Here is a 24,561-nt window from a genome sequence, read left to right as displayed (position 1 = left end):
CAGAGTTCTCTTCCCCAGGTCTTGGCAGTGAAGGCCCTGGCTCTGTGTCACCTTCTCAGTGAAGTCTTTCCTAACTAGCTAACTCAGCACCAAGTAATCCCAGCGTGGTTTTCTAAACCCGCATCATGCGTTGATATTCTTATTTTCACACATATGTACTTCTTTTCTGCTTCTCCCAGGAGACTGTAAGCCTGCCTCACTTACCATAAACCACCATCGCTGTCCACTCTTATGTCTCCAAGACGGAGAGGAGAGTCTACCCATGGTGCTTGTTCAATAAATATTTTTTTGAATGTGTGAAAGGGTTATAAGTCAGATTTTGTGGGATGGGGAGAAGAGAGATAAAGGAACAACACTAGATGGTTTGGGGTATGGAAGATAGTTCCCTGTCAAAATTTATAGAAATCGGGCAGGGAGCTACAGAAAGAATGAACTAATGCTGCAAAAGACTGCTGCACGTCTGACAAGATGATAGAAAGTTGGAATAGATACTTCACTGCCACATAGTTTCTCGGAAGACGCAGCAGCAAGGATGGAAAAAGTTCCAATGTTTTAATTGCACTTTTGCTTTTTTAAATTATTTTCTTATTCTTATTAGTTCTTCGAATTTTTTATATAATTTATTTTGAGCCTGTTCATCCCCCTCCCTCAACTCCTCCCAGACCCAAACAGCTTCATTCTCCATTTTTTCCCCTAAAACCATCAAGTACAATTTGCATTGTTATATATTCTTGGATATGCAACCTACTTCACCATGGCCAATCTATCAGGGGTCACATCCATTTATTACATCTGAAATGTTTTCTTGAGTGTTACGTATGAGTACACTGATTTTTTTTTTTAATCATTACAGCCCTCTCTCCACCCAACTTCTCCTCACAGTGAGTGCTACCAGGTTCATGGCCTCTTCTTCTAGAGTTATTATTGTCACATACTCGTAGACAATCTACTGAGTCCATTTATTGTTGTTCGTATGTCCCTGTGTGTAGAACCAACCATTCAGGACTAGATAACTTATCGTGGGATTAGTCCAGCTCTGCCTCCCTGAGCATATGTGATTACTGTAGTTCTTCATCTAGGGGTGGGGCCTCATGAACATTTCTTCAGCCTTATTTTCATGTCTACTTGTGTGGTTATCTTGAAGGTCTTGTTTAGGGAGCCATGCTGTTAAGATTTCATGGGAGCAGCTTCCCTGGCATGTCTACAAGACACTTACTTTCTCACATCAGGCACCCTGGTGCTCTGGATCTTAAAATCTTTCCATCCCTTCTTCCACCATGTCCCTAAGCCTTTGGTGCAAGAGTTGCAGTATAGATATACTAATAAGGGTTGGGTACCCCACGGACATGTATTATCTACATTTTGACCAGTCACTGCATCTCTATAGTAGTCTCCCTCTGCTGCCAAAAGAGGCTTATCTAACAAGGGGTAGAAGTTCCACTTATCTCTGGGTATAAGAATAAGACTTTTGAATATAGTTACAAGTAGTTGATTGTCTACTAGGGTTTGTTGACCTTTCCAGCCGTGAGTAGGCCGTAGGCATAGACTCCATCAAAATGAGTAGAGCTTAATTCAAATTAGGTAGCTGTTTGTTACTTCTGAGATGCAAATGCCACTGTTGCACCACTTGGGAATATCCTTCTGGGCTGGTCATTGTGGTTCCTGAAGTGAACTCAACATTGTGTTTACTGAAGCTCCAGGAAATGAGAATATATGTCCAGAGCTTCCCAGGTAATGGGGCTCTGAGCAGAGATCATGGATGCAAGAAATAAAGCATATTTTGAGTATAAAAATGTGTTTGCTTCTGTAATATTAAATTTGAGGTCTCTACAGAATATCTAGCCAAAGATGTCGAGTGGGAAGTTGACCATGTGATCACACTGACCAGAAGAAACTCAGGAGAAGGGATTAAATAAATGGCCTTGGACACAATAGGGTTTGGTTGGGAATAAAAACATTAGATGAAACCTTAGAAAGGGCTATGAATTAAAAGGGGGGCAGAGCTAATGGTGAACCCTGGGAATTAATGAAAGTTTAAGAAGCAAGAATGACAGTAGGTCTTGGGCATGGTAACTCATGTCTGTCTTGAGGATGCAGAAGTAGGAAAACTATGAGTTCAGAGCCAGTCTAGGTTATGAAGTGAGGCTCTACCTCATTAAAAAAAATTCAGTAATAACTAAGTGGAAAGAGAATAACCATCCTGGAAAGAGAATTTTGAAAAAGAATAATTAATGATACCAATTAGCATAGTGGTTTGGGTAGAGGAAGACAAGCATTTGGCAACAAGGAGTGATTGTGGACTTAACAAGGGCTACTTAATGAAAGAGCAAGTAAAATATAGAACGTGATAGTGTGGGGGAGGAATGGTGTGTGAGCAACTGAGCGTGAGGTACTTTGCAAAATGCTTTCCACAAGGCAGAATAAGAAGTACTGGGGCTATATAACCGAAAGCACTGGTGGAAGAAAGATGGTCTCTACTATTTTAAGATTAGAATAGCACTGGCTTAAGACACTTGATTCTCAAGCTGATGATGTCATAAGCATTATGGAAAGACAATCCTAAACCAAATGAGTGCAAGTAGACTGCCAGATGTCCCCAATGCCTGGCAAGAGTCAGTGCTCGTTCCCTCATTATCACAGTGATTACATGGCCGAGCAGTTCTTTCCCACAGTGTTCTGCCTCCTGGGTGTAGAAGTGAGGAAGACAGTTGGCTTGATCAAGGTCATCTATGAACTGAGTAAATGGGTCATGAAGATATGGAGAGAAGACATTGTACTGGGGTCTATTTGGTTGGGTCTGAATGAAACAAATAAAACATGGAAGTCATATATAGGGAGAGAGACTGAGAAAAACAAGGGTCAGAGAACCCAGGGAGAAGAGAAAGAGATTTGCAGAAATGGTTAACATCAGCTAAAGGTGGTTTACTTAGAACCTGGGAATTACATGGAACTTTAGAATTTAGAATTTGGACACTGGGTGTGGCTAGAGGAGCAGTGGATGAAATGGAGGAGTGAGGGGAGGAAGGGAACAAGTGGAAGTTAGACCTTAGGCATAGAAGAAGCTATCATGTTACTCTATACATCCTGATGATGTTACCCAACCTTGGGGGGGCAGATGAAGATCAAAACCAGGAACTTAGGTGAGTGGCTGTTGGTCAGTTGGTAACTAACAGAGATGAGAGGGAGTTAAGTCTGAACAGTTCATAGGGATGGAGAAATTGGGTGAGGGATGGACGGTATCATGAGTTACAAGAACACCAGATTGATTCGAGGGAGTTCTTCCTAATGCTGTCAGAGTCTGAGTTGGGACCAGTGAGATGTGTTGGAAGATGTGAGCTATGAAAAGAAGAAAGGAACCCTTGGGCTATCATGAAGACAGGGTGTTGGGTAGAAGGAACCTTGTAAGTCAAGAAGGAGTATAGAATTAAGAAGTAATGTAAATTAACAAGTAATGTATTATTCAGGTATAGTGGTCCATGTCTATAATCCCAGCACTTAGAAGGTAGAGCAGAGGCAGGAGAGTCATAGCTATCTTCTGTTACATAGCAATTTTGCAGCCAGACTGGACTAGATGCTTTCCTGTCTCAAGAACCACAACCAAAAAGACAAAAAAAAAAAAGATAGTATCAATTTAGCATAAGAACTCTAACTATTCCTATGGTTTTAATACAGAAAGGTAAATGTGTACTATTAAGGTATTGGAGTGCCAGAATATGTGTTTTAGTTAAGAAAGATAGAGGTTTATACCTTCGCTGGATTGCTGTTAGTTTACAAGTTTTATTAATGGTATTAATGTTAATATTTGTGTGTGTGGTTTTTTTAAACAGATCCTTGATCAAATACCAACTCCATGGATCCAGGACAGGTCTGTCCCATGGCCTGCTCTGAACAGTGTGCAGTCTGATAGAAGATTCCATCGGCAAACCATCTCTGGCCTTACGGAACAAGCGAAGAAGATGGGTCTTTTGAAGAGCCATCTGACTGTGTGTTTACCACCTTCTGTGTCCTTTTTAATCCTAGTATCCACTCTAGCCACTGCTAAGAGTGTGACCAACAGCACTTTAAATGGCACTGATGTGGTCTTGGGCTCCGTGCCCGTAATCATTGCCAGAACTGACCATATCATAGTCAAAGAGGGGAACAGTGCCTTGATTAATTGCAGTGCTTTTGGCATTCCTGACCTAGAGTATAAGTGGTATAATTCTGTTGGCAAGCTGCTGAAAGAAATGGACGACGAGAAGGAGAGAGGAGGAGGTAGGCTTCAAGTTCTGTTGTCATGAATTAGAAATGGGGACATAAGAGCCCAACCCTTCTTAAAGAGAGTAGTCTTCATACAAGTCACTTAAAGATGCTTCTTTGTAGTCTTATGCAAAGGCATAGGAAGACCGTATGCTCTTAAGGACCCGAAGGTGTAGCTAATTCATTTTTACCATTCCTTGACTTGGAAGACAGAGGGCAAACACTGATGTCTTTAGAAAGAACTCTTAGACTGTTATGCTATGAAGTACTCAAGACATTGTCGAGTTTAGAGAAGGATTCTCTTGGATTATATGTTCCATTTATAAGACTTCTATTTCCTGTAGTAGAAATGGTTCACATAAGCAGTAGAGCAGTGGTTTTTCATTCAATGTCAGTTCAGCTGACCCACTATAGATTTAATGACCAACTTCTTACAGAATTGTCCGCGCAAGCTCAAGGCCACCTGCAGAGTCCATTCCATGCTCCTGAAGACTTGGCTGGGCTCAGGGGCATAAGGAGGAGCCTGCCTAGGGTTACATATAAGACCCTTGGCTTTGAATGATGAGCTTCTCACCAGAAAGTGTGAATCAATCCCTCCCTGAGCCCTGAGCTTCCTTCACTAGATTGCATCCAGAGACAGGCCCTCTCAGCATCCAGAATCTACTCTTCTTGTGAGAAGTAATTGCGTGAAAATCCAAGCACACTGTGATTGATGTGAAAGAGTTAATCTGCCTGATTAGGGTTTTGACTAATGAAGTAGGGCATTGGAGGTGGGAGAATACAAAGACTGTTGTTCAGAGGCGGCCCTCTCACCCCCTTCTTCTGCTTCACCCTCCCTACTCTTTAACCCCTAACCAATGAACAATCCCCAAAAGAGTTTCTGCTCCAGAAAAAAGAGCTCCACATTTAATCTCTTCCCTCGTATTATCTTAATTGCTCTGCAAACGGAGAAAGCCAACTGCTTTACATCTCCTTAGGAGGTTCTTGTAATTGCATACTTCCGTGTCACCATTACGTTCCCAGTGGAGAAGGCTGCTAGAAGCCTAACTGCCTGGGATGTGCCCCTGGCCGTCATGCGACTTCTGACATTGTTTTGTTTAGCTACCCACAACTATACCATATAGCCACTTCTCTTCAATCAAAATATTATATATTTTATATCATATGTATGTTTAACGTAGACAAGGGACCACCATTCTCCACCAGCTCAAATTGTGCTCTCGTAGAAATTCTAAGGGAGGGGAATTTACAGACATCATAGTCCTCTCCTGTACTGAAATCTGCCTGAAGTGCTACTGTCAATCAACCGTTGGCAGAACCCTCACCGCTGACAGTGGAGGGATAAGAAATGCCACCCGTTCTTCCACAACCATAAGTCAAAAGGATGACATCACACTAGAGAAGGGAGGACAGTAGCCATGGTAACACACATGCAGACCTCAGTAACCTTAGCCAGTCTCTATGCAGGGGTGGGCCACCCCTAGGGACATCAGGATGAGGGAACTGAGAAGAACAAGAACTCTAGCCCAGAATCCACCTTTCACATGAACCGTGAAGCAAATCTTGCCCCTTGGTATTTAAAGAGGAGTTTGGGCTCTGAACTACCAAGTCCTAGAGCGGAAGAAACCCACAGTAACGTAATGCTGGAGCCTAAAATTCTGCTGCGTCATTTTGAATGTTGTCCCACAATAGTACCCACTGCTTCAGAGAAATGCACAGTGTTCATTGCAAAGGTCCTAGGAAGCCTGGAGCCAGTCTCAGCAAGCAGACACCCTGGCTTGCCTCCTCCATCAGCCCGTGAAGTGACTGGGCCATACTAGACAGTGTTCAGATTTGCTTTACATTTATTTCGCTTCTGGAAGCTCGAGCGGCCGATTAGAATAGCCTGTCTGCAGACTCTGAGCGACCCAGCAGCTTGAGAATTTGCGGCCCTGTGGGGTACTCACATCTTCTCTGTAGACTTGCCGATAAGTCAGCTAGCTCTTTTAAATCTCTTAAAAGAAGATGCATTTTCAGTTTCTCAAAAAGAACGCACGATCCCAGTACTTGATGTCCCAGCATAGCTTTTGTAATTACGAGGCATAATAATAGTAATTTCAGAGCACAAGGCACATGGGGAAATGCAGCAAACATCACACCTAGCAAGTAGGCAGCACGTGGGAAGTGGCAGAAAGGAGAGCTCCTCAGGAAGCGTTAGCACAGCCATGGAACTGGGGCGGCCTGCACAAGCCCACAGTCTTTTAATTCCTCATTATATAAATGTCCATTTTATAACACGGACATAGACGTCTGTTTTCAAGCCAGTACACTAGGGGTTTAAATTGGACAGCATTTCATTTGTAACGGAGCAAACGCGTGATTGACTGCGGGATGAAAATTGTGTTGGTATCCCATTAGTAGGAGTTTATGTACCTACAGGGGGACAGTTTAAGCTAGAGAGATCAAATTTGGATCATCTTCAGTAACAACTACTGCACATAATCCAGTGTGCCAAATTGTGTGTAAAACTTGTAGTTCTATGGTAGGCACGTTGGAGAGTTGCTGCCGGTCCTCGGGATGCAGATAGGAAGTCAGAAGGCTGGAGAAAACACGATAGAACCAGAGCAAAGCCAGTTGTTTTCTCTGTGTCAGACCAGACTCTGTTTAGCTCTAAGGTCTCAACCGATGAGGAATACTGTGGAGCATCTGACGCAGCTAGAATGAACGTGGGAACCATTCCCACAGGGAAGAGACTGTCATCCCAGTTAGAGTTAGGATTATTTTTGCCGTAGGGTGCGCGTGTCATGCACACATTTATGTGTTCAAAAATCACTGGTCAGGTTGCTCACAGGAGCTGATGACCGTTGACTTCATGATTAGCCTGGAAAGAAACAATTTCGTATCTTGTTTATGCAGAAAGAGTGAGATAGCTGTTCTGCATGGCAGTCCCATCTGTGCTAGAAAGAATGGGGCCATTTCCTGTCCTGACATGAGCAGCAGCAGCTGGCTCGCTTGGCTTTCCCGACTCTCCCCAGTTCGTTTCCACGGGACCGGGAAAGCATAATGTGTAATCTCCGTCTGAGAGTTACGGTTCGAAAGTGCTTCAGGTGTGTTTCAGGTGCTTCACCAACCGGGCTCCAGAATTCAAAGATGCATGAGCACCAGTGGCCAGAAATGGACCGTCTTCCGTTTTTCTTTTGCTGGAGATGATGAGTAGAAAGTCTGCTTGACTGGAAAGGGTTAAGAAAAGGCTCCAATTATTTCAGACACGCTAATTCTCTAACATGTTTCACTGTGCTTTCTTACTGCAATGTTAAACCATTTAAATTCACATTAACACCTCCATAGAGGGATATATAATAAACGTAGTATTTCAAGAAAGTCGACTCATGCAAGACCCTGGAAACATGCCTGACTGTTAGAGGTGGCAAATTCTGCCTTTAAACTCCCTTCCTTAAAAATCTACTTTCTGTGTGGATTTATTTTACATAATACTCCATTGTCCAAATCATTTAATAACTTTCTTAACTAAGCAGCATAGGAGAAAACTGAGCAGAACGGCCCTTTCCTTGCTTCAGTGTATCACAGAATCCTTTCATAAACTGGAAATGCCTTTTAACCAGTTCTGCAAGGCGCAAGTCACTCAGATTTCAAGAGGGTCATTCTCTCGAGCCCCTTCAAGTTCTTCCAGTTCTTTCTCTGATTCCTTCAACGGGGGTCCCGTTCTCAGTTCAGTGGTTTGCTGCTGGCATTCGCCTCTGTATTTGCTGTATTCTGGCTGTGTCTCTCAGGAGCAATCTACATCCGGCTCCTGTCGGTCTGCACTTCTTTGCTTCATCCATCTTGTCTAATTGGGTGGCTATATATGTATGGGCCACATGTGGGGCAGGCTCTGAATGGGTGTTCCTTCAGTCTCTGTTTTAATCTTTGCCTCTCTATTCCCTGCCAAGGGTATTCTCGTTCCCCTTTTAAAGAAGGAGTGAAGCATTCACATTTTGATCATCCGTCTTGAGTTTCATTTGTTCTAGGGATCTAGGGTAATTCAAGCATTTGGGCTAATAGCCACTTATCAATGAGTGCATACCATGTGTGTTTTTCTGTGATTGGGTTAGCTCACTCAGGATGATATTTTCCAGTTCCAACCATTTGCCTACGAATTTCATAAAGTCGTTGTTTTTGAGAGCTGAGTAATATTCCATTGTGTAGATGTACCACATTTTCTGTATCCATTCCTCTGTTGAAGGGCATCTGGGTTCTTTCCAGCTTCTGGCTATTATAAATAAGGCTGCGATGAACACAGTGGAGCACGTGTCTTTTTTATATGTTGGGGCATCTTTTGGGTATATGCCCAAGAGAGGTATAGCTGGATCCTCAGGCAGTTCAATGTCCAATTTTCTGAGGAACCTCCAGACTGATTTCAGAATGGTTGTACCAGTCTGCAATCCCACCAACAATGGAGGAGTGTTCCTCTTTCTCCACATCCTGCGCCAGCATCTGCTGTCACCTGAGTTTTTGATCTTAGCCATTCTCACTGGTGTGAGGTGAAATCTCAGGGTTGTTTTTGATTTGCATTTCCCTTATGACTAAAGATGTTGAATATTTCTTTAGGTGTTTCTCAGCCATTCGGCATTCCTCAGCTGTGAATTCTTTGTTTAGCTCTGAACCCCATTTTTAATAGGGTTATTTGTTTCTCTGCGGTCTAACTTCTTGAGTTCTTTGTATATTTTGGATATAAGGCCTCTATCTGTTGTAGGATTGGTAAAGATCTTTTCCCAATCTGTTGGTTGCCGTTTTGTCCTAACCACAGTGTCCTTTGCCTTACAGAAGCTTTGCAGTTTTATGAGATCCCATTTGTCGATTCTTGATCTTAGAGCATAAGCCATTGGTGTTTTGTTCAGGAAATTTTTTCCAGTGCCCATGTGTTCCAGATGCTTCCCTAGTTTTTCTTCTATTAGTTTGAGTGTGTCTGGTTTGATGTGGAGGTCCTTGATCCACTTGGACTTAAGCTTTGTACAGGGTGATAAGCATGGATCGATCTGCATTCTTCTACATGTTGACCTCCAGTTGAACCAGCACCATTTGCTGAAAATGCTATCTTTTTCCATTGGATGGATTTGGCTCCTTTGTCAAAAATCAAGTGACCATAGGTGTGTGGGTTCATTTCTGGGTCTTCAATTTCTATTCCATTGGTCTATCTGTCTGTCTCTGTACCAATACCATGCAGTTTTTATCACTATTGCTCTGTAATACTGCTTGAGTTCAGGGATAGTGATTCCCCCTGAAGTCCTTTTATTGTTGAGGAAAATCCCCATTTTCAACCACAGCACCACAGGCAGAAGTGCCAGGATTAAAAAGTCCTGGTCTTCTACAAAGAGACAACCCCCACACACACACTCACTAAAGAAGCCTTCTGAAGCAGATCTGTGAGTCATATCTTTAAACCTTTGATGTATTTTCCCATAACAGGGGTCAGTTAATGATATTTGTGTTCATCTTCAAGATTGCCCCATAGTAGTTAACCTGATAACCACTATGAGTGTTTTCCTTTAGTGACTTGTGCTTGCTTTGGGGTGTAAGCCTAGATAGCTGCAATCTTAGATGTGAAAGGACCCTTTGAGAGCCTTGTCACAAATGAGAATGACAGCTGAGATTCCCCAAATGGAAGTAGCTTTTCTGAAGCAAATGGTTTGGAAGAGCTAGTCTCTTTTTTTTTTTTTTAATTGAGATTATCATATCAAATTATCAAGAGGATGGGTTTTTTTTTTGTTTGTTTTTTGTTTTCCTTTGCCAGGATATAAAGGCAGCAGGTTCCTTTCAGATATCAATTCCTCTAAGCAGAACAGAACTACAGATTTGAAGAGCAAATCCTTCCACCCTGACCTTCCTACCCTGAAAGCTGATCTAGTATCCCAAGGTACCTTTGCTCTGTGGGACATAGGAAATGGCTTGTTAGAACTACCCCAGCACTCTCTCTGAAGAGGACTCGTAGGAGGGTTGGGGGGTGGGGAGAAGAACCCCAGCAAGCTTACAGCTTGTAGTGTTTGTAACCCGAGTCTTCAGTGGCTTCAAGGAGCTGTCATCTGCTGCTGAAGCCCCTGGAACAGGTGCAGCCATGCCGTACTAAATTTATTTTCAATTACATTTTGAAGAGAGGCATGGGATCCTTCCTCCTCACCAGCCTGTGTTTCACAGTTGGAAGTGTGTAGTGCATTTATAGACAGAAACACACACATTCTATGCTGATTTGGAGAGTGTTGATGTAATGTGATACTCATTCAAGATGTCATCTGTTTTTATTTGCATAAACATGCATGGGAATACTCACCACCTGATCATTTTTTATGTCTTAAAAAATAAACGTTCTAATTCTGTCAGATCTCCTCCTTGCAAGGCTGTGAAGTTTAAGAGTTCAAGTACCCGAAGGAGACCGGGAGCAGTTATAATCTGTTTGCCCTACCTCTCCAGAGGTCTAAGGGACTGACGTATCAGCTGCTTTATACGTGTATGCAAATACTGCTAAGGGGAAAAGCCTTTCCTTTAAGGCATCTGTGGACATTCTAAGAACGACAATGCTTCTCTTTAGTGCTCAGCCTCAAGAAAGGCAGGGAAGATACAGGTTTTTGGAGAGACAAGCTGTGACCACCCAGGGGATCTTTGTGGGTTGTGTTCTCACTTTCCTTGTGACCCTTTAGCTCCTAAACTCATTGATGGCGTTCGTTCCAGGCAGTAGTAATTGGACCAGAAGTTGTTGGCAAGCCTGTTGGATGGTTGTCATGGTACCATGTGTAGGGTTCACCCTGAGTCATGTTAGAGCCCGTATTGGAGGGGTCCTTATTGCTTCCAAGTTTAACTCCAACCACATAGTTCTGTTGATATCTTGGCAGAAGTCCCACCATCCTATTGGTGTGACATTATGATGTAAGTTGTGCCCAAGCCAACATGCCAGGATCATGGTCCCAGGGTCATTACCTATCTGCCTTGGAACTGAGTTGCAGCCTCCTCTAGAGAGAGCTGTCAGGGAAGGAAAGTTCTGGAACTATGTTCCTAATCCCATAGTATATGTATGTGGGGGAAGGGGGTAGAATTCCAGGAGGAGATGTCATCTAAGCAAGATTAATTGTTTTGAGAATGACAATTTTTTTTCAATGCCTTGATTTTTGTTGTATCCATTAATGTTTGCCTGTTGGTCGAGGGAGGGGAGCTTGCCTGTTTTGCTAAATTTCGAGAGGTCTAGAGGAAGATCATAGATACCTCCAATCATGCTTCCAAAGTTTATCCAACCAGGTTGACCTACCTGAGTGCAGGTAATGTCCTTCCACACATCCTGGATGATGCAATCCACTGTCTTTGTCCTCCTCTTCATTTTGGCAACATGAAATGTGAACATTAATGTTTTAAAATAGGACTGATCCCTTTACATTTAATTATGGTTTATTTAATCCTGGCCGGAAAATTCTGATACTGTTTCTGATCCTTGTTTCTTGCAAGTTGCCTGTTCATATATTTTCCCTATTCTTCTTTTGGATTTTGTCTTAATTCATAAGGGTCTTAACTCATATGGTGGTGGTTGTCGTTGTTTGGGGTTTTGTTGTGTCTTTGTTGTTTTATATTTCATAGTTGTTAAGCATTTGTATGTCACGTATTCTAGAGTTTTCTCTCAGCATGTATCTTCCTTCAACTTTTCTGGGATAAGTTTTTATGACTCAAAACATGTTCGTTTGGTGAAAAATGTGATCCATCCGCATTTCCCTTTATAGCTTCTGAAATTCTTGAAAATGCCTAGAAAAGACCTCCATCCCCCAAGTTAATCAAAGTTTTATGTCCTCTATTAATTTCATATACTAAGAATGTGCAATTGAGCTTTTATTTATTACATAAAACAGAGATTTGCACATCTTTTTCATATAATGTCTGATCAGTTAGCCCAAAGTCTCTCTTCGCTGATTTGAAATGCCTTCTTACTCATTCTTAAAATTCCTGCTGGTTCCTTCTAATCTGGGATTTCAGGCTTTCTTCTCTGATTTAATAGGGGTCAAAAATGGCCACTCGAAGCATGAGATTCCAGATATAAGGGTTGAGTCAGCCAGTGGACTTGAGTGAGGAGGAGAGTGGCGTAGGCAGACAGGAATTAGTAGGAATGTCTGATGGTCTTCTTTAATATAAGAAATGTGTATGTGCTATATCTGAACAAATCAGTTAAAATGAAACACAAACACCGAAGGGTCCAAAGTTATCTTTGCTGTGTATTACAGGCACCAGAACTCTAGCCTGCGTTCCTTTCAAACCTGTCTTTACCCAAGCCCTGCTCTGGTTTTATACGTGGTTTGTGAGCTCAACACCCACAAGGTGTTCTCTCTTGCTTCCTCCACCATCCCCCCACTGGCCCCAAGAGTCTCTTCTGTGTTCTCCCCGTCCAGGTTCTACCTGCTCCCGCCTCTGCCTTCCATCCTCAGTATGGCATTGCACTCAGTGCGAGAGCTGTCTGTTGGAGCCCTCCCCCGTGGGGACTGGATGATTTTGGTAGTCAGGATTCATGTCTTGCCCATCTTTATATGCTCACCTAGTGCCAAGCCTGGCGCACACACAATTTGTTCAGTGATATCCATCCCGCTGACTGAACGAGTGAGCAAGATGAACCAGATCACCGCCCTTATGAAAATGTCAGCATCCTTGTGAAAGCCAGCACACACCCTCAGCCCAGCTCAAACCCCACATCTGTTAGCTCCTCTCTTTGCAAAGGAGAGGTTGTCACAACGCGTTCATTCACGCGTGAGAGATGTCCGTGTGACTGGGAGTTCCTGGAGGAAGGCAGTGACAGACTGCTCAGTGACCACCAATCTATAATAATGAGCATGTCTGTATTTTAGCCTGAAGCCTCAGAGGTGCTGTCACTCTGCAAGGCAGCACTGGGGAGAAACACAGTGGAGGGAAAGAATTGGGAATTTGAGGGTAGGGGCTACAACCTGAGCGAGACACAGAAAGTGGGTAAGAGAAGGAACTCGGTACAAGTACTGGGAAAATGCATCACATTAGGTCTTCTGTTTTCTTCTCAGAAGGTAAGTAATCGTTAACAGCCTGCCCTTTTATTGCCACCCAAAGCATTGCCTGTGGAGCTGTCTTGGCTTCAGCTGCTGACACTTCAGGTTTTTATTGCACTGAAGTGGCACCGCTTCATGAAAATTCAGTGCATAGCTCTGACATTCCCACCAGCTACGGTTTAAACCACCCAGCAGCAGCCTGGTGCATGCGTCTACTTCGTATTCATGGTACCGAGGACTTCCTGTGACAATCACTGTGGGTGTTCTTATGGCTTTCTCGGTCTGGCAGCCAAAGTTGGGGCCCTTCCAGAATAGGTCTCAGGGAGGATATTCTCACAGACGGAGGTGGATGGAACATTCTGGCACAGAGACAAGACCCACCATGACTCCAGCTGCAGAGCTACCCTGTGGAGATGTTTCTTGATCCTGGTCCAACCCGATGGAGGAGAACCACAAAGCATAATTCACAGCATCTTTCTGGCTTGCAGGTCTCGATATGTTAGTAGATCATAAGTAGATTATTTTTCACTAATCAGAGGGTAAACCAAGGTTGAGTAGAAGTTTGGAGCCACACCGTCCAGAAAACAGTGACTCACCAGGCAAGAGAAAGAAATGAAGATGTACTGAGCCTTTAAGATCAGAGGAGCAGAACTTGAGTTTATCTTACTTAAGCATTGGAAGGTGTGTGTGTGTGTGTGTGTGTGAGTGTGTGTGTGTGTGTGTGTCTGTGTGTGTGTGTGTATGTGTGTACATGTGTATACATGGGTGTTCATATGTGGTATGTGTGAGTGTGTATATACAGATTCATTTATCTCTAATTGTGTGTATGTATGTGATTGTGTGTACATGAGTGTTTATGTGTGCATGTATGCCTGTGTATGTGTGTATAGGCTCCCGATATTTTGACTTTCTTTGTGGCCTGGTGGCAAAATGTTACTCTAGATCATGTGTTCGTTTTATGATATGATACATGGTTGGAACCCTAAGTGGCATTGGTATTACCTGACTTCATAAAACAAACATGCTGTTGGTTTCAAGAACTAGAATGATGTGTCAGTGTCCTAGGTTGGAAAGGAAATAGCTGCTATTTAACTAAAGTAATGGTGAAAGATCAAATTCTTTGGGGATCACAGTACATGTGTTTCTATTTGTTGTTTCTTAGGGTTAAATCATAATGCTCATTTCATACATATGTGTTTGGACTTCAAAGTTTGAAGACAAACAGGGTTGGAAGAGATGGCTTGGCAGTTCAGGGCACTTATTGCTCCTATAGAGAGGCTAGATTTGTTCCCAGAACCCACATGGTAACTCATAACTCTGTAACTCCAGCTCCATAGACCTGACTAGACTCCCTTCTCTGGCTTTCTTGCGTGTACATATGGTGCACATAAACTCGTGTAGGTTCATATACCTACAAATAAATAAATAAATAAATAAATAAATAAATAAATGCTTTTTAAAAGAATAAATGAGATCTTTAAATGTTGGACATATTATTTAAGAGATGTTAGTTTAAGGAATCGGAGTTCTGAGTTACAAACCATAATATATATTTGTAAGCAGTCGTTCCCCATGATCAACTGCAGAGAGCAACAAATGAGGTTATTTTTGACACCAAACTACACTCCTCCTAACAGCACAAGAAGACACTTTCAAAGTGTTTGCATGTCCGAATTTAACTGCTTGGCCCAAGAGTAGATAAATGGGAGTCAGTAGAAAAATTTAAGTATGTCTGGAAAAAGTATAAAGGTCAAATTCAGAACATTTAAAAATACTCAGTAGAGGAAAACATTCCTTGTAGCTACTGTGTATCTTTGCATTTTCTCTTCCTGTGAAAGTGGATGGAATTTCACTAAGCCTATTGAGTATGGGAAGGAAGCTTTTGTTAACTTCCATCAGGCACCTCTGTCCCTAGTTTACTAATCTCCAGCTTTCTCCTACCCCAAGTGCAAGCTTTGTGTTTATAATAATTTCTCCAGGTAATGGGTGTAGAAAAGTGGTGGAGTGGAGACAAGCAGACTGACCTACTCATTTCTGACTCTCCTCACCCATCCTATGTCCAACAGAAAGAAGGCAGATGATATAAGAACACTTTCCAAGGCTAGTCTCTGCTAAACGCAGCACATTCGTGTTGAATAAACTGTTCATGTTAGGGTACTCTTTCCCTGTCCCTGCTGTAGTCTACATGAAACATGCATGCTACAGGAAAATAAATAGATAAAGCAGTTTCTCTGGTCATTGTATATGCAGCTAAATCTTCAGCAGAAAGATTAAAATTCATGCTTGGGGAATGAAAGGTTACCTTAGCTGCATCTGAATAGACGACTGTCAGGCTATCGTGGACCACATGCTGGGTTTGTCTGTGTGTGCGAATTCACAAGAAACTGAAATCACTAGACATTTTAGGCCAGCCTTTTCTACTCTTAGGGGAAGTTCGCTGGCCGGATTGTTAAACAGGGTTACTTGGGGACCCCAGGAGCCAACCTTTGCACATGTCTTTTCAGAAGGCAAAGATTGACAGCATCTTAGTGGGGGCCTCCTGCTAGAGTCATCACAGTGGGCAACAGGAGGTGCTGTGACCCCAGGAAAGAACCACATTGGTGAATCTAGCCTTTTTATACATGTCCCTTGGCTTAGAGGACACCAGATCATCTGAAACCCCATACAGCAGTCCTTTTTTTCTTATTGGATATTTTTATTTACATTTTAAATGTTATTCCCTTTCCGAGTTTCACATTCATAAGGCCCCTATCCCCACCCCCTCCCCCTTATTTCATAGTGGTGTTCCCCCTCCCCAATCACTCCCCCTTCCCAACTCCCCACCCTGACATTCCCCTACAATGGGCGGGTCCAGCCTTGGCAGGACCAAGGGCTTCTCATTGGTGTCCAACAAAGCCATCCTCTGTTACATATGCAGCTGGAGCCATGAGTCTGTCCATGTGTACTCTTTGGGTAGTGGTTTAGTCCCTGGGAGCTCTGGTTGGTTGGTATTGTTGTTCTTATGGGATTGTAAGCCCTTTCAGCTCCTTCAATGCTTTCTCTAATTCCTCCAACGGGGACCCTGTTCTCAGTTCATTGGTTTGCTGCTAGCATTCGCCTCTGTATTTGTCGTGCTCTGGCTGAGCCTCTCAGGAGATAGCTATATCAAGCTCCTGTCAGCAAGCACTTCTTGGCTTTATCAATATTGTCTAGTTTTGGTGGAGATGTGGGGGGGGGGGCTGGATCCCCAGGTGGCGCAGGCTCTGAATGGCCATTCCTTCAGTCTCTGCTCCAAACTTTGCCTCCATATCCCCTCCCATGAATATTTTTGTTTCCTTTTTAAAAAGGACTGAAGCATCCGCACTTTGGTCCTTCTTCTTCTTGAGCTTCATGTGGTCTGTGGATTACAGTAGTCCTCTGAGACCCCAGCTGTTTACAAGCTCTAGAAGTTAAGAATGCTGGGCCTTGAACTTGTGAAGCTAAGGCATGGGCCCTGCCATTAGAAGTAGTTGAGCTAGTCCCAACCTCATTAGACGTAATTGTAAGTTAAAGCTGCTACTGTGATGAGAAGCAGCAGTCAGATTCATGGTAACAGTAGATAACTTAAAGCTGTGTTAAATGATCCCACCTTCTCTGGTTGGTTCATCTCAAAATTCATGACATAAATTATGTTTATGAAGTCACAGAAGGATGATATCAATTCCAAATATAAGTTGCCCAAGCAAACGATTATGATTTAATGATTCTTTCCAGGTTTTATGGTGAACCTAAATGTTCTCCATTCCAACAGGCCTCAACCTCCTCTATAAAGTGTGTTTCAGTGAAGATCTGCTCCCAGTCCAGGTAGAAAGGCTCATGGTACCTTAAGGAACTCATTCTTAAAATTCTTAAATTTCTTATTTACCACCAAGATTTGGAATTCTACACTATAGTTGGTAGTTAGCAATAGGTAACCTTGTCTACTAAGGAAGTTCCACTCCTTATGGGACTTTGCTCTGGTAGACTGCCCGAACTCCAGCGAATGTCCCCACACCCATATACAGACAGAACTAATTGGAATGAGGGGATTATTGATGACAACAACAAAAGGAGAACATAAAATTGTCAGTGATATGGGACAGTGGGGCACTCAAGACTAGGGATGTAGGCCATTGGTAGAGCATTTGCCTAGCATGTTTGAGTCCCTGAATTTGAACCTTGTCACCACAAAAAGAATCAGGGGAAGGAAAAAGAAGACAGCTTTTCAAGTACACACCCATGATCTAGTTATATATACTACTGCTAAATAGGTAATCTTCATAAACTTGTCAACTATGCCTTAGTTATCTTGCCCATAATATAGGTCCAATATTAGTGCTTCCTTAAAATGTCCCAGAAGACATGAATAGGACGGTGTCACAAGTATACCACAGGCACGTCTGTTACATGTGAGACATTGTCATCAGCCCCCTTAGATGTTTTTAGATAGGCATAAGATTATGTGGCTATGGAAATCATATACTCGTTGTTGAAATCTCTTCCCTCCCTCCTGACAGGAAAATGGCAAATGCTGGATGGCGGCCTCCTGAACATCACCAAGGTGTCTTTCTCAGACAGAGGCAAATACACATGTGTGGCGTCTAACATCTATGGCACTGTAAACAACACGGTGACCCTGAGGGTCATCTTTACCTCCGGAGACATGGGTGTGTACTATATGGTTGTGTGCCTCGTGGCCTTCACCATCGTCATGATCCTCAACATCACCCGCCTGTGTATGATGAGCAGCCACCTGAAGAAGACTGAGAAAGCCATCAATGAGTTCTTTAGGACAGAAGGCGCAGAGAAGCTGCAGAAGGCTTTCGAGATTGCGAAACGCATCCCCATCATAACCTCAGCCAAAACTCTAGAGCTCGCCAAAGTGACTCAGTTCAAGACCATGGAATTTGCTAGGTACATTGAAGAGCTGGCCAGGAGCGTGCCCCTGCCTCCCCTCATCATGAACTGCAGGACGATCATGGAGGAGATCATGGAGGTGGTTGGGCTGGAGGAGCAGGGGCAGAATTTTGTGCGGCATACCCCGGAAGGCCAGGAAGCCCAGGATAGGGATGAGGTATACACAATCCCCAACTCTCTGAAGCGAAGCGAGTCCCCCACAGCTGACTCAGACGCTTCGTCATTGCATGAACAGCCGCAGCAGATTGCCATCAAGGTTTCAGTTCACCCCCAGTCCAAAAAGGACCATGTGGATGATCAGGAGGGAGAAAACCTTGAGGTCAAAGATGAAGAGGTGACAGAACCATCGGAGGAACATTCCCCAGAGACTGCAGAGCCATCCACAGACATAACGACCACAGAGCTGACATCTGAGGAGGCGTCACCTGTAGAGGCACCAGAACGAGAACTGCCACCAGCACACCTAGAAACAACAGAGCCAGCAGTGACATGTGACAGAAACACCTGCATTATTTACGAAAGCCATGTCTAATCTTAACTCCGAAAAGCTATGCATATCAAGAAAATCAGGGGCTGCTCCTTAATACAAATGTAGTATGCACTTGCCGCTAAGCCTTACCAGGAGACGCTCATCCCTTAGGTAAGAGTGACGCCCCCTCCCCCAGCAAGAGGGAAGACACCTGCATGGAGCTCATGTGACTGGAATCACCCCAGTAGAAAAAAAATCTGGAGTGCTGGGGTACAGAACTGATAAGACGGAGCAGGGGTCTGTCCGTGTGATCTAAGTTGTAGAGGCCATTCTCTGCCAAATTCCTTAATTGGTGATGCCCTTCTGGCCAAGAGTACACTGTTGTCATAAGCTGTTCTCAGTTCAGGAACCCTGTCTAACGCGTACTGCATTGCTTTTCCTTTGAAAATTACAGGTCTGCTACAGTAGCAAATGCTCACCATGGGTTTGTTGCACTTTATTTTTCGTTTTCATTATCTTCGCCATTCTTTTCTAATGGAGTAGTTATTATATTAATATTAATTGCTCTTTCTGCTGGAATCTTCTGTGTCACCTTTGTCCTTATTTTCTCTTAGTAGGTTGACCTCAGAATCCTGGGTGTCAGTCACTGACACGGCTGACATATGTAAGTCATGTGTAATGCTGCAAAGTAGTTGCAGCACTCCTTTTTCTTTTCCTTAATATTCTCTTGAAAAAAAATTAATAACCTCACATCTATTTTTCATATACTTTTTGTTTTCAATGAAGCTGCTATTGTAAAACTGAGAAAAACTTTGCCCCTAGATAGCACTTTAAGAGTCAAATAAAAATGTTTACCTGTCCAGTTCTGAGAGCATTCAGCTGTGGTGTACAGCAAGATTGTAAACGCTTAACTCTACTGTCAGCACTCATGAAAGTGGTTTACATGGAGGTGTAAAACCAAACGAAGACAGGTTCTTTCCCTGGAAGATTTGCTTCCAAAGACAGAGGTGTCTGGTGATTTCCTGTAGGTACAGTGTGTCAGCTTCCCACAAAGCCTTGGACGACCCATAGGGTATGGTCAGCTCTGCAGTAGATTTAAGGCAGCAACTAGAGGCTCTGTGAACAGCATAACCAGGTCCCCTTTAGACTACACACTTGACTTGTTGGTCATTGCAAGATGAGGATAAGAAAATAGATGATTTTTATCCTGAAATGATTGAATTATTTGTCCCACTAAAATGCAGTATGTGTAAGGTAGCTTGATATTAGAGAAAAAAGACAAACCAGCCATCCAGAGGTTTAATACTTGACTGTGCCAATAACCAGATGTTTGGTAAGTCTGGGCCTCAGTTTTCCTCTCTGTAAGACAGGGCAAAGTGGAATGAACTCTGACCATCATGATTATTTTAAAGACTTTTTTGCTTTCATCTCTGGGTTACCAAGCCAGTTTTAAGCTGTGTTACTTACTCAAATGAAAAGGAGCCAAATGAAAGTTTCACCAAAACTGAGAATCGTTCCCCACCAAAAATAAATTACGAGGTCCTCTTCTCTGATTTAATCTCAGTAAGGATGGTGAGTGCTGTTATTTTATTTTTAAATACAAACAAGGAAGACTAAAGCTTTACAACAGGTATCAGAGGCCGCATAGTATATGGTGGGCACGATGGAGTTGTGACTTCAGAGGCTGCATGGGTTATCAAAACAGACCCAGATGTTTAATGACCAGGTAATCACCATCAGAGGAAGTGGCCATAGACGACTGCTTTCTTAGACTATGCTGGTACCGGCTGGTAGAGTAGATAGCCCTTGAAGCTCCCTAAGGATTTTGTGGGAAGTCTTCAAACTGTAATGATCCTTTTAAGTCAATGGGACAAAAGTGGTTACGTTAGGTGAGGTGCTTGTGTGACCTGAGCTCACAGCAGGTGTGTCTATAAGTGAGGGTAGTAGGATTGTCTGCAGAAGTGATCGGGACAAGATTATCGACAATTTGTATGGAAAGCAATCTGACAAGACTTGGAGTTTGGTCAGATTTACCCTTTATGAGAAATTCCTTATTGGCTCCTAATTCAAATGGCTTATGGATCACATAAAGAAACCGGTAGCCTGTAGCCATAAGAAGCCATGACTTTTTTGGGGGCTCTCTGGATGAGGGCTTTACACAGTTATACTGAGGAAAACTTTTATTCCCAGCTCTTAGAATATACAGTTTATGACTTTCATGAAGAGTGACAAATACTCACTTTTGCTATATATGCCCAGAGTACCAACAGGGACTAACTACTGAATGTTTTGTGATGATACGTGACCTCTGTTCTATTCAGTTCTCACCCATCCAAACTCATGTATAGAATTCCCCCATGGAAACTGCAGGGCAAGGAACCCACTCCGTACAGATACTGATTTAGGAGAGTAAGCTAAAGGAGGCATATTTACTATGAAACAGGAGCTGAGAGGTATGACCAAAGAATGTTCCAGATTGATTTGGATTCTTTAGCCTGCAGTGGGACGGAGAGTAAGGGGATGATTTTTTCAAACCTTCCTCTTTAAGGCATCAGATGTTCTACCTTAAAGGGAGCTTGGCTTCATATGGAATTTCTCTATCCAGATTCTATGCTCCGTACATCCCTCTGCAAAACCTTCCAAAACGAGAATAGCCTCTCATGAGAATATGAAATGTAGAAGACTTCATAACAACTCAACTGAGAGTTTCTCCCGAAAGTGAACCATTCACATTAGAATTCTTCATGGAGTCCCATTAACCATACACACGTCCATGTGTGTGCAAAACGGACTCATTTGGGCAGTTTTAAAAGTGCAACATTCAGTCCCAGCACTCAACATTTAATCCCAATCTTTGGATCTGTTATAGTCATTCTTTGAAAAAAAAATCCGTTTCTGGTTTCTGACTCATCTTGGTTATACCTCTAGCAATTTTTTTTCTTGAAATTCCGAAAATGATTCACATAATATGCATATTTAATTCTCTTAGATAATCTATAAGCTTGGATGGTATTTATTCTGAATGGGAAAAATACCCAAAATTTTATATGGGGAAAAAATCTATGTAATTTATAATGGTTTGTTTTATATATTTATATTTTCATATCTTTAGAGCACATCTGTTGTTCTCATCTTTTTGTACATCACAGTTGGCAAAAAGAAATACTAATACTTGACTAAAATCTCTAGGAACCAAATGTGATATATGTCATACATAATGTATATAAATTGCTCTAGAAATACCTGAATGTTCCCACCCAAGCCAAACACTGTTTCGTCATTACAGCCAGAATGTCTGGGGTGCTTACAAACATTACTTTTTCACAGGGAAGATTGAAAGGCCTGATATCCTACACAGTGGCTCTCAGACTCTCTTTCCCTTCGTTATCTTGTTTGTCTTTGAACTGAGCGCATCCTTCAAAAGGGCAAAAGAGAGCCAGTGAGAAAGGCACAGGAATGAACGAGTTATGGCTGATGTAAATCCGTTAACAGGCTGAGGGCTTTAAATCCCAGGCTCGGGTGCTGCTCACTGGGATGCGGCATCTGCTCAGTTCTGTTGCACACAAAGGGTAGGGCATGAGGAATGAATGAATGCTTGCATGTTTTGAACAGGCACGGTGGACATTTAGTGTAGCTACTGTTGGTGACTTTGGGGATCCCCATGTGGCACTGGAAGAAGTGTTCTAGAAAATCAAATCAGTTACCTTTTCTTACATGGTTTGAAGTAGTATGTTTATCACTGTTAGAACTTTTAAATGGCAGTCCCAGTGGTTACAAGAACTAGGGATTTCCTTTCAATGTTTTCATTTGGTAAGAAATGGTCATCAAAGTCTCTTTAAAAACACTATTTTCTCAGTACATTCAACTGCTTTCCTCATATGTCTTAGCATATCTTCTTAGAAACCCCCTACATAGTTTCTGTTTCTACTGTTGCTTCTTAAATACTTACTGGTAGTCTTTAAATACCACTCAAACTCCATTATATATTTACACACACACATGCACACGGTTTTGAACATCTATTAACTTTAAGATATTGATTTTACATTTCACCAATAAAGCCTTCAAACCAATAACTAAGTTCATTTTCCTAGTGACCCTTTTATGATTTCTTCAGAGATTAACAGGTTTTGATGAAACAAATCATTTGTGGGTAAAATAATCAAATAATACATAATTATTTATTATATTTTGCAGAAGACAAGTGTTTGATTATTATACAAGGAAAATCTCATGTATGAAGGATGCTGTTTAAATGACTTTTTTTCTTTAAAAATGGGCATGTAAAGTGGGCTATCACTGAGAATACTACAATCACTAAAAATAGCTAGAATAAAGCTAGAAAGTAAACAATTCTAAGAACATTATGCAAAAAATAATTTTATGATTTAACCAATTATAAAAGCCTCAAAATGTATCTCTAATACTACAGATCCATGAACAGTGAGTTGGTTTCAGAGAATATGTTCACATCTCTTTTTGGTTTACTGTGCTTCACTCATTCTGAACATTCTTTGTTAAACTGGAAATGAGAAATGAGATGGAAGATGTTATCAGGAAGAGATAGGAAATAATTTAAAGCTATAAACAAGTGACTAAGATAGGAGTTGATCTCACTGTAGTAAAAAGAAACCATGGCTTGTGATCCATCCTGTAGTCTGTTGCTTTAATAAAGGGTTTACACAGGTGTGTGCTGTGTGTGTCATCTTACCTGAAGAGCACTTAAGTGTGACCTGAATTACCTTGCAAATAAGATGAAATCTGTTCCCATTCCCCCACCTTTTTTTTTTGCACCTGCAGTGCTTTTTGGGATATGTGGAGAATGAATTAATTTGTTTCCTAGTTCAGAGCTCTACGCTGACAAACTTATAGAACAGCTTGTCGCCACCATATAAATTTTAGCCATACCATCAAATAGAGAATCCTTCTGGAATTAATTTGGACCAGGAAACTCCCACCACTCAAACATCACACAGGCAGAATGTATCTGTAGTAGAGATTCTTTGAATCACCTGAACACCACCAGAGCTGGGTTGAAGCCAAAGACTCACTGAGTAGGTCCCTCATGATCAAGTAAACTGCAGAAGCTCCAATCCTTTTTGATGGCATGTGGGGTGAGTAAGAAAAACTCAAAACTGTGGAAAAGAACTAGAATGTTCTGCTACAGATAGACCAATTACTACTATAGGTAGACTGGATACAATATTTGTGTTACCCAAGATTCATTGCATATAGCATCCATCTGTGCTTTTGCTTGAACAACAAAGAGATTTAAGAGAGTTACATTGGCACTAATGAGCACAGTGTCCGCTGCACCACAATGGCAGAGAAATGAGAAAGGTTGCACTGGTAAACTTGAGCTGATCTGTATCATAAAGACCCAAACAAGTACCGATGATATTTTTTTCAGGTTCTGGAATGCTGTGTTCATAGGGGATATGGTTGAGTTCAATGTTTGTGACTTTCAAAGAAGCATATAGTTGGAGAGGTGAAAAGCAAGCAACAGGCTGGCAGATAAAGTCTTCCCTGGGACATCACTGACAAGTAGTTCCTCTGCTTGGAATTACAAGGGAGAACCCTCTACCCTCGAAGTTAAATATTCTGTTTTTTAGGTGCTGAGTCAAAAATCTTTAATGTTTGTCTCCAGTGGTCCTTTGAGAGGGAAGCATGACTTGATTCTTCCATAATAAACTGTCTTCTTTACTGGCAACACAACCCAAATTTAATGCACACGACATAGAAGATTATAACAAAAGACTGAGCACTTCTGACACTATTACATTAGCTGTGCCATGTGGAGAATGCGAGTTCTGGAATGGCTTTTTTTCTTAGTGTTTTTCATGCTATGAGGATGCAGGCCAACTATAAAGAACAGGTTTGGTTAGCTCACAATGTTGGCTCCTGGAAAGAGCATAGTGATCT

The 24,561-nt window shown here is 42.2% G+C and overlaps 1 protein-coding gene across 1 annotated transcript in view; it reads left to right on the top strand.

The window, feature by feature from the left end:
- Window positions 1-23,328, top strand: part of Mfap3l (microfibril associated protein 3 like) — a 45,009-nt gene extending 21,681 nt beyond the window's left edge. The window contains exons 2-3 of the mRNA XM_032918416.1: window positions 3,828-4,254; window positions 17,771-23,328. Coding sequence (XP_032774307.1) covers window positions 3,957-4,254; window positions 17,771-18,702 — 1,230 coding nt within the window. The 5' untranslated portion in view covers window positions 3,828-3,956 and the 3' untranslated portion in view covers window positions 18,703-23,328. The remainder of the gene's footprint in view (window positions 1-3,827; window positions 4,255-17,770) is intronic.
- Window positions 23,329-24,561: the final 1,233 nt, after the last annotated feature.

This window comes from Rattus rattus, chromosome 13 (genome assembly GCF_011064425.1).
Source record: "Rattus rattus isolate New Zealand chromosome 13, Rrattus_CSIRO_v1, whole genome shotgun sequence".
NCBI lineage: Eukaryota > Metazoa > Chordata > Mammalia > Rodentia > Muridae > Rattus > Rattus rattus.
Note: the sequence above shows the minus strand (reverse complement) of the source record. Positions and strands in the feature narration are given on the sequence as shown.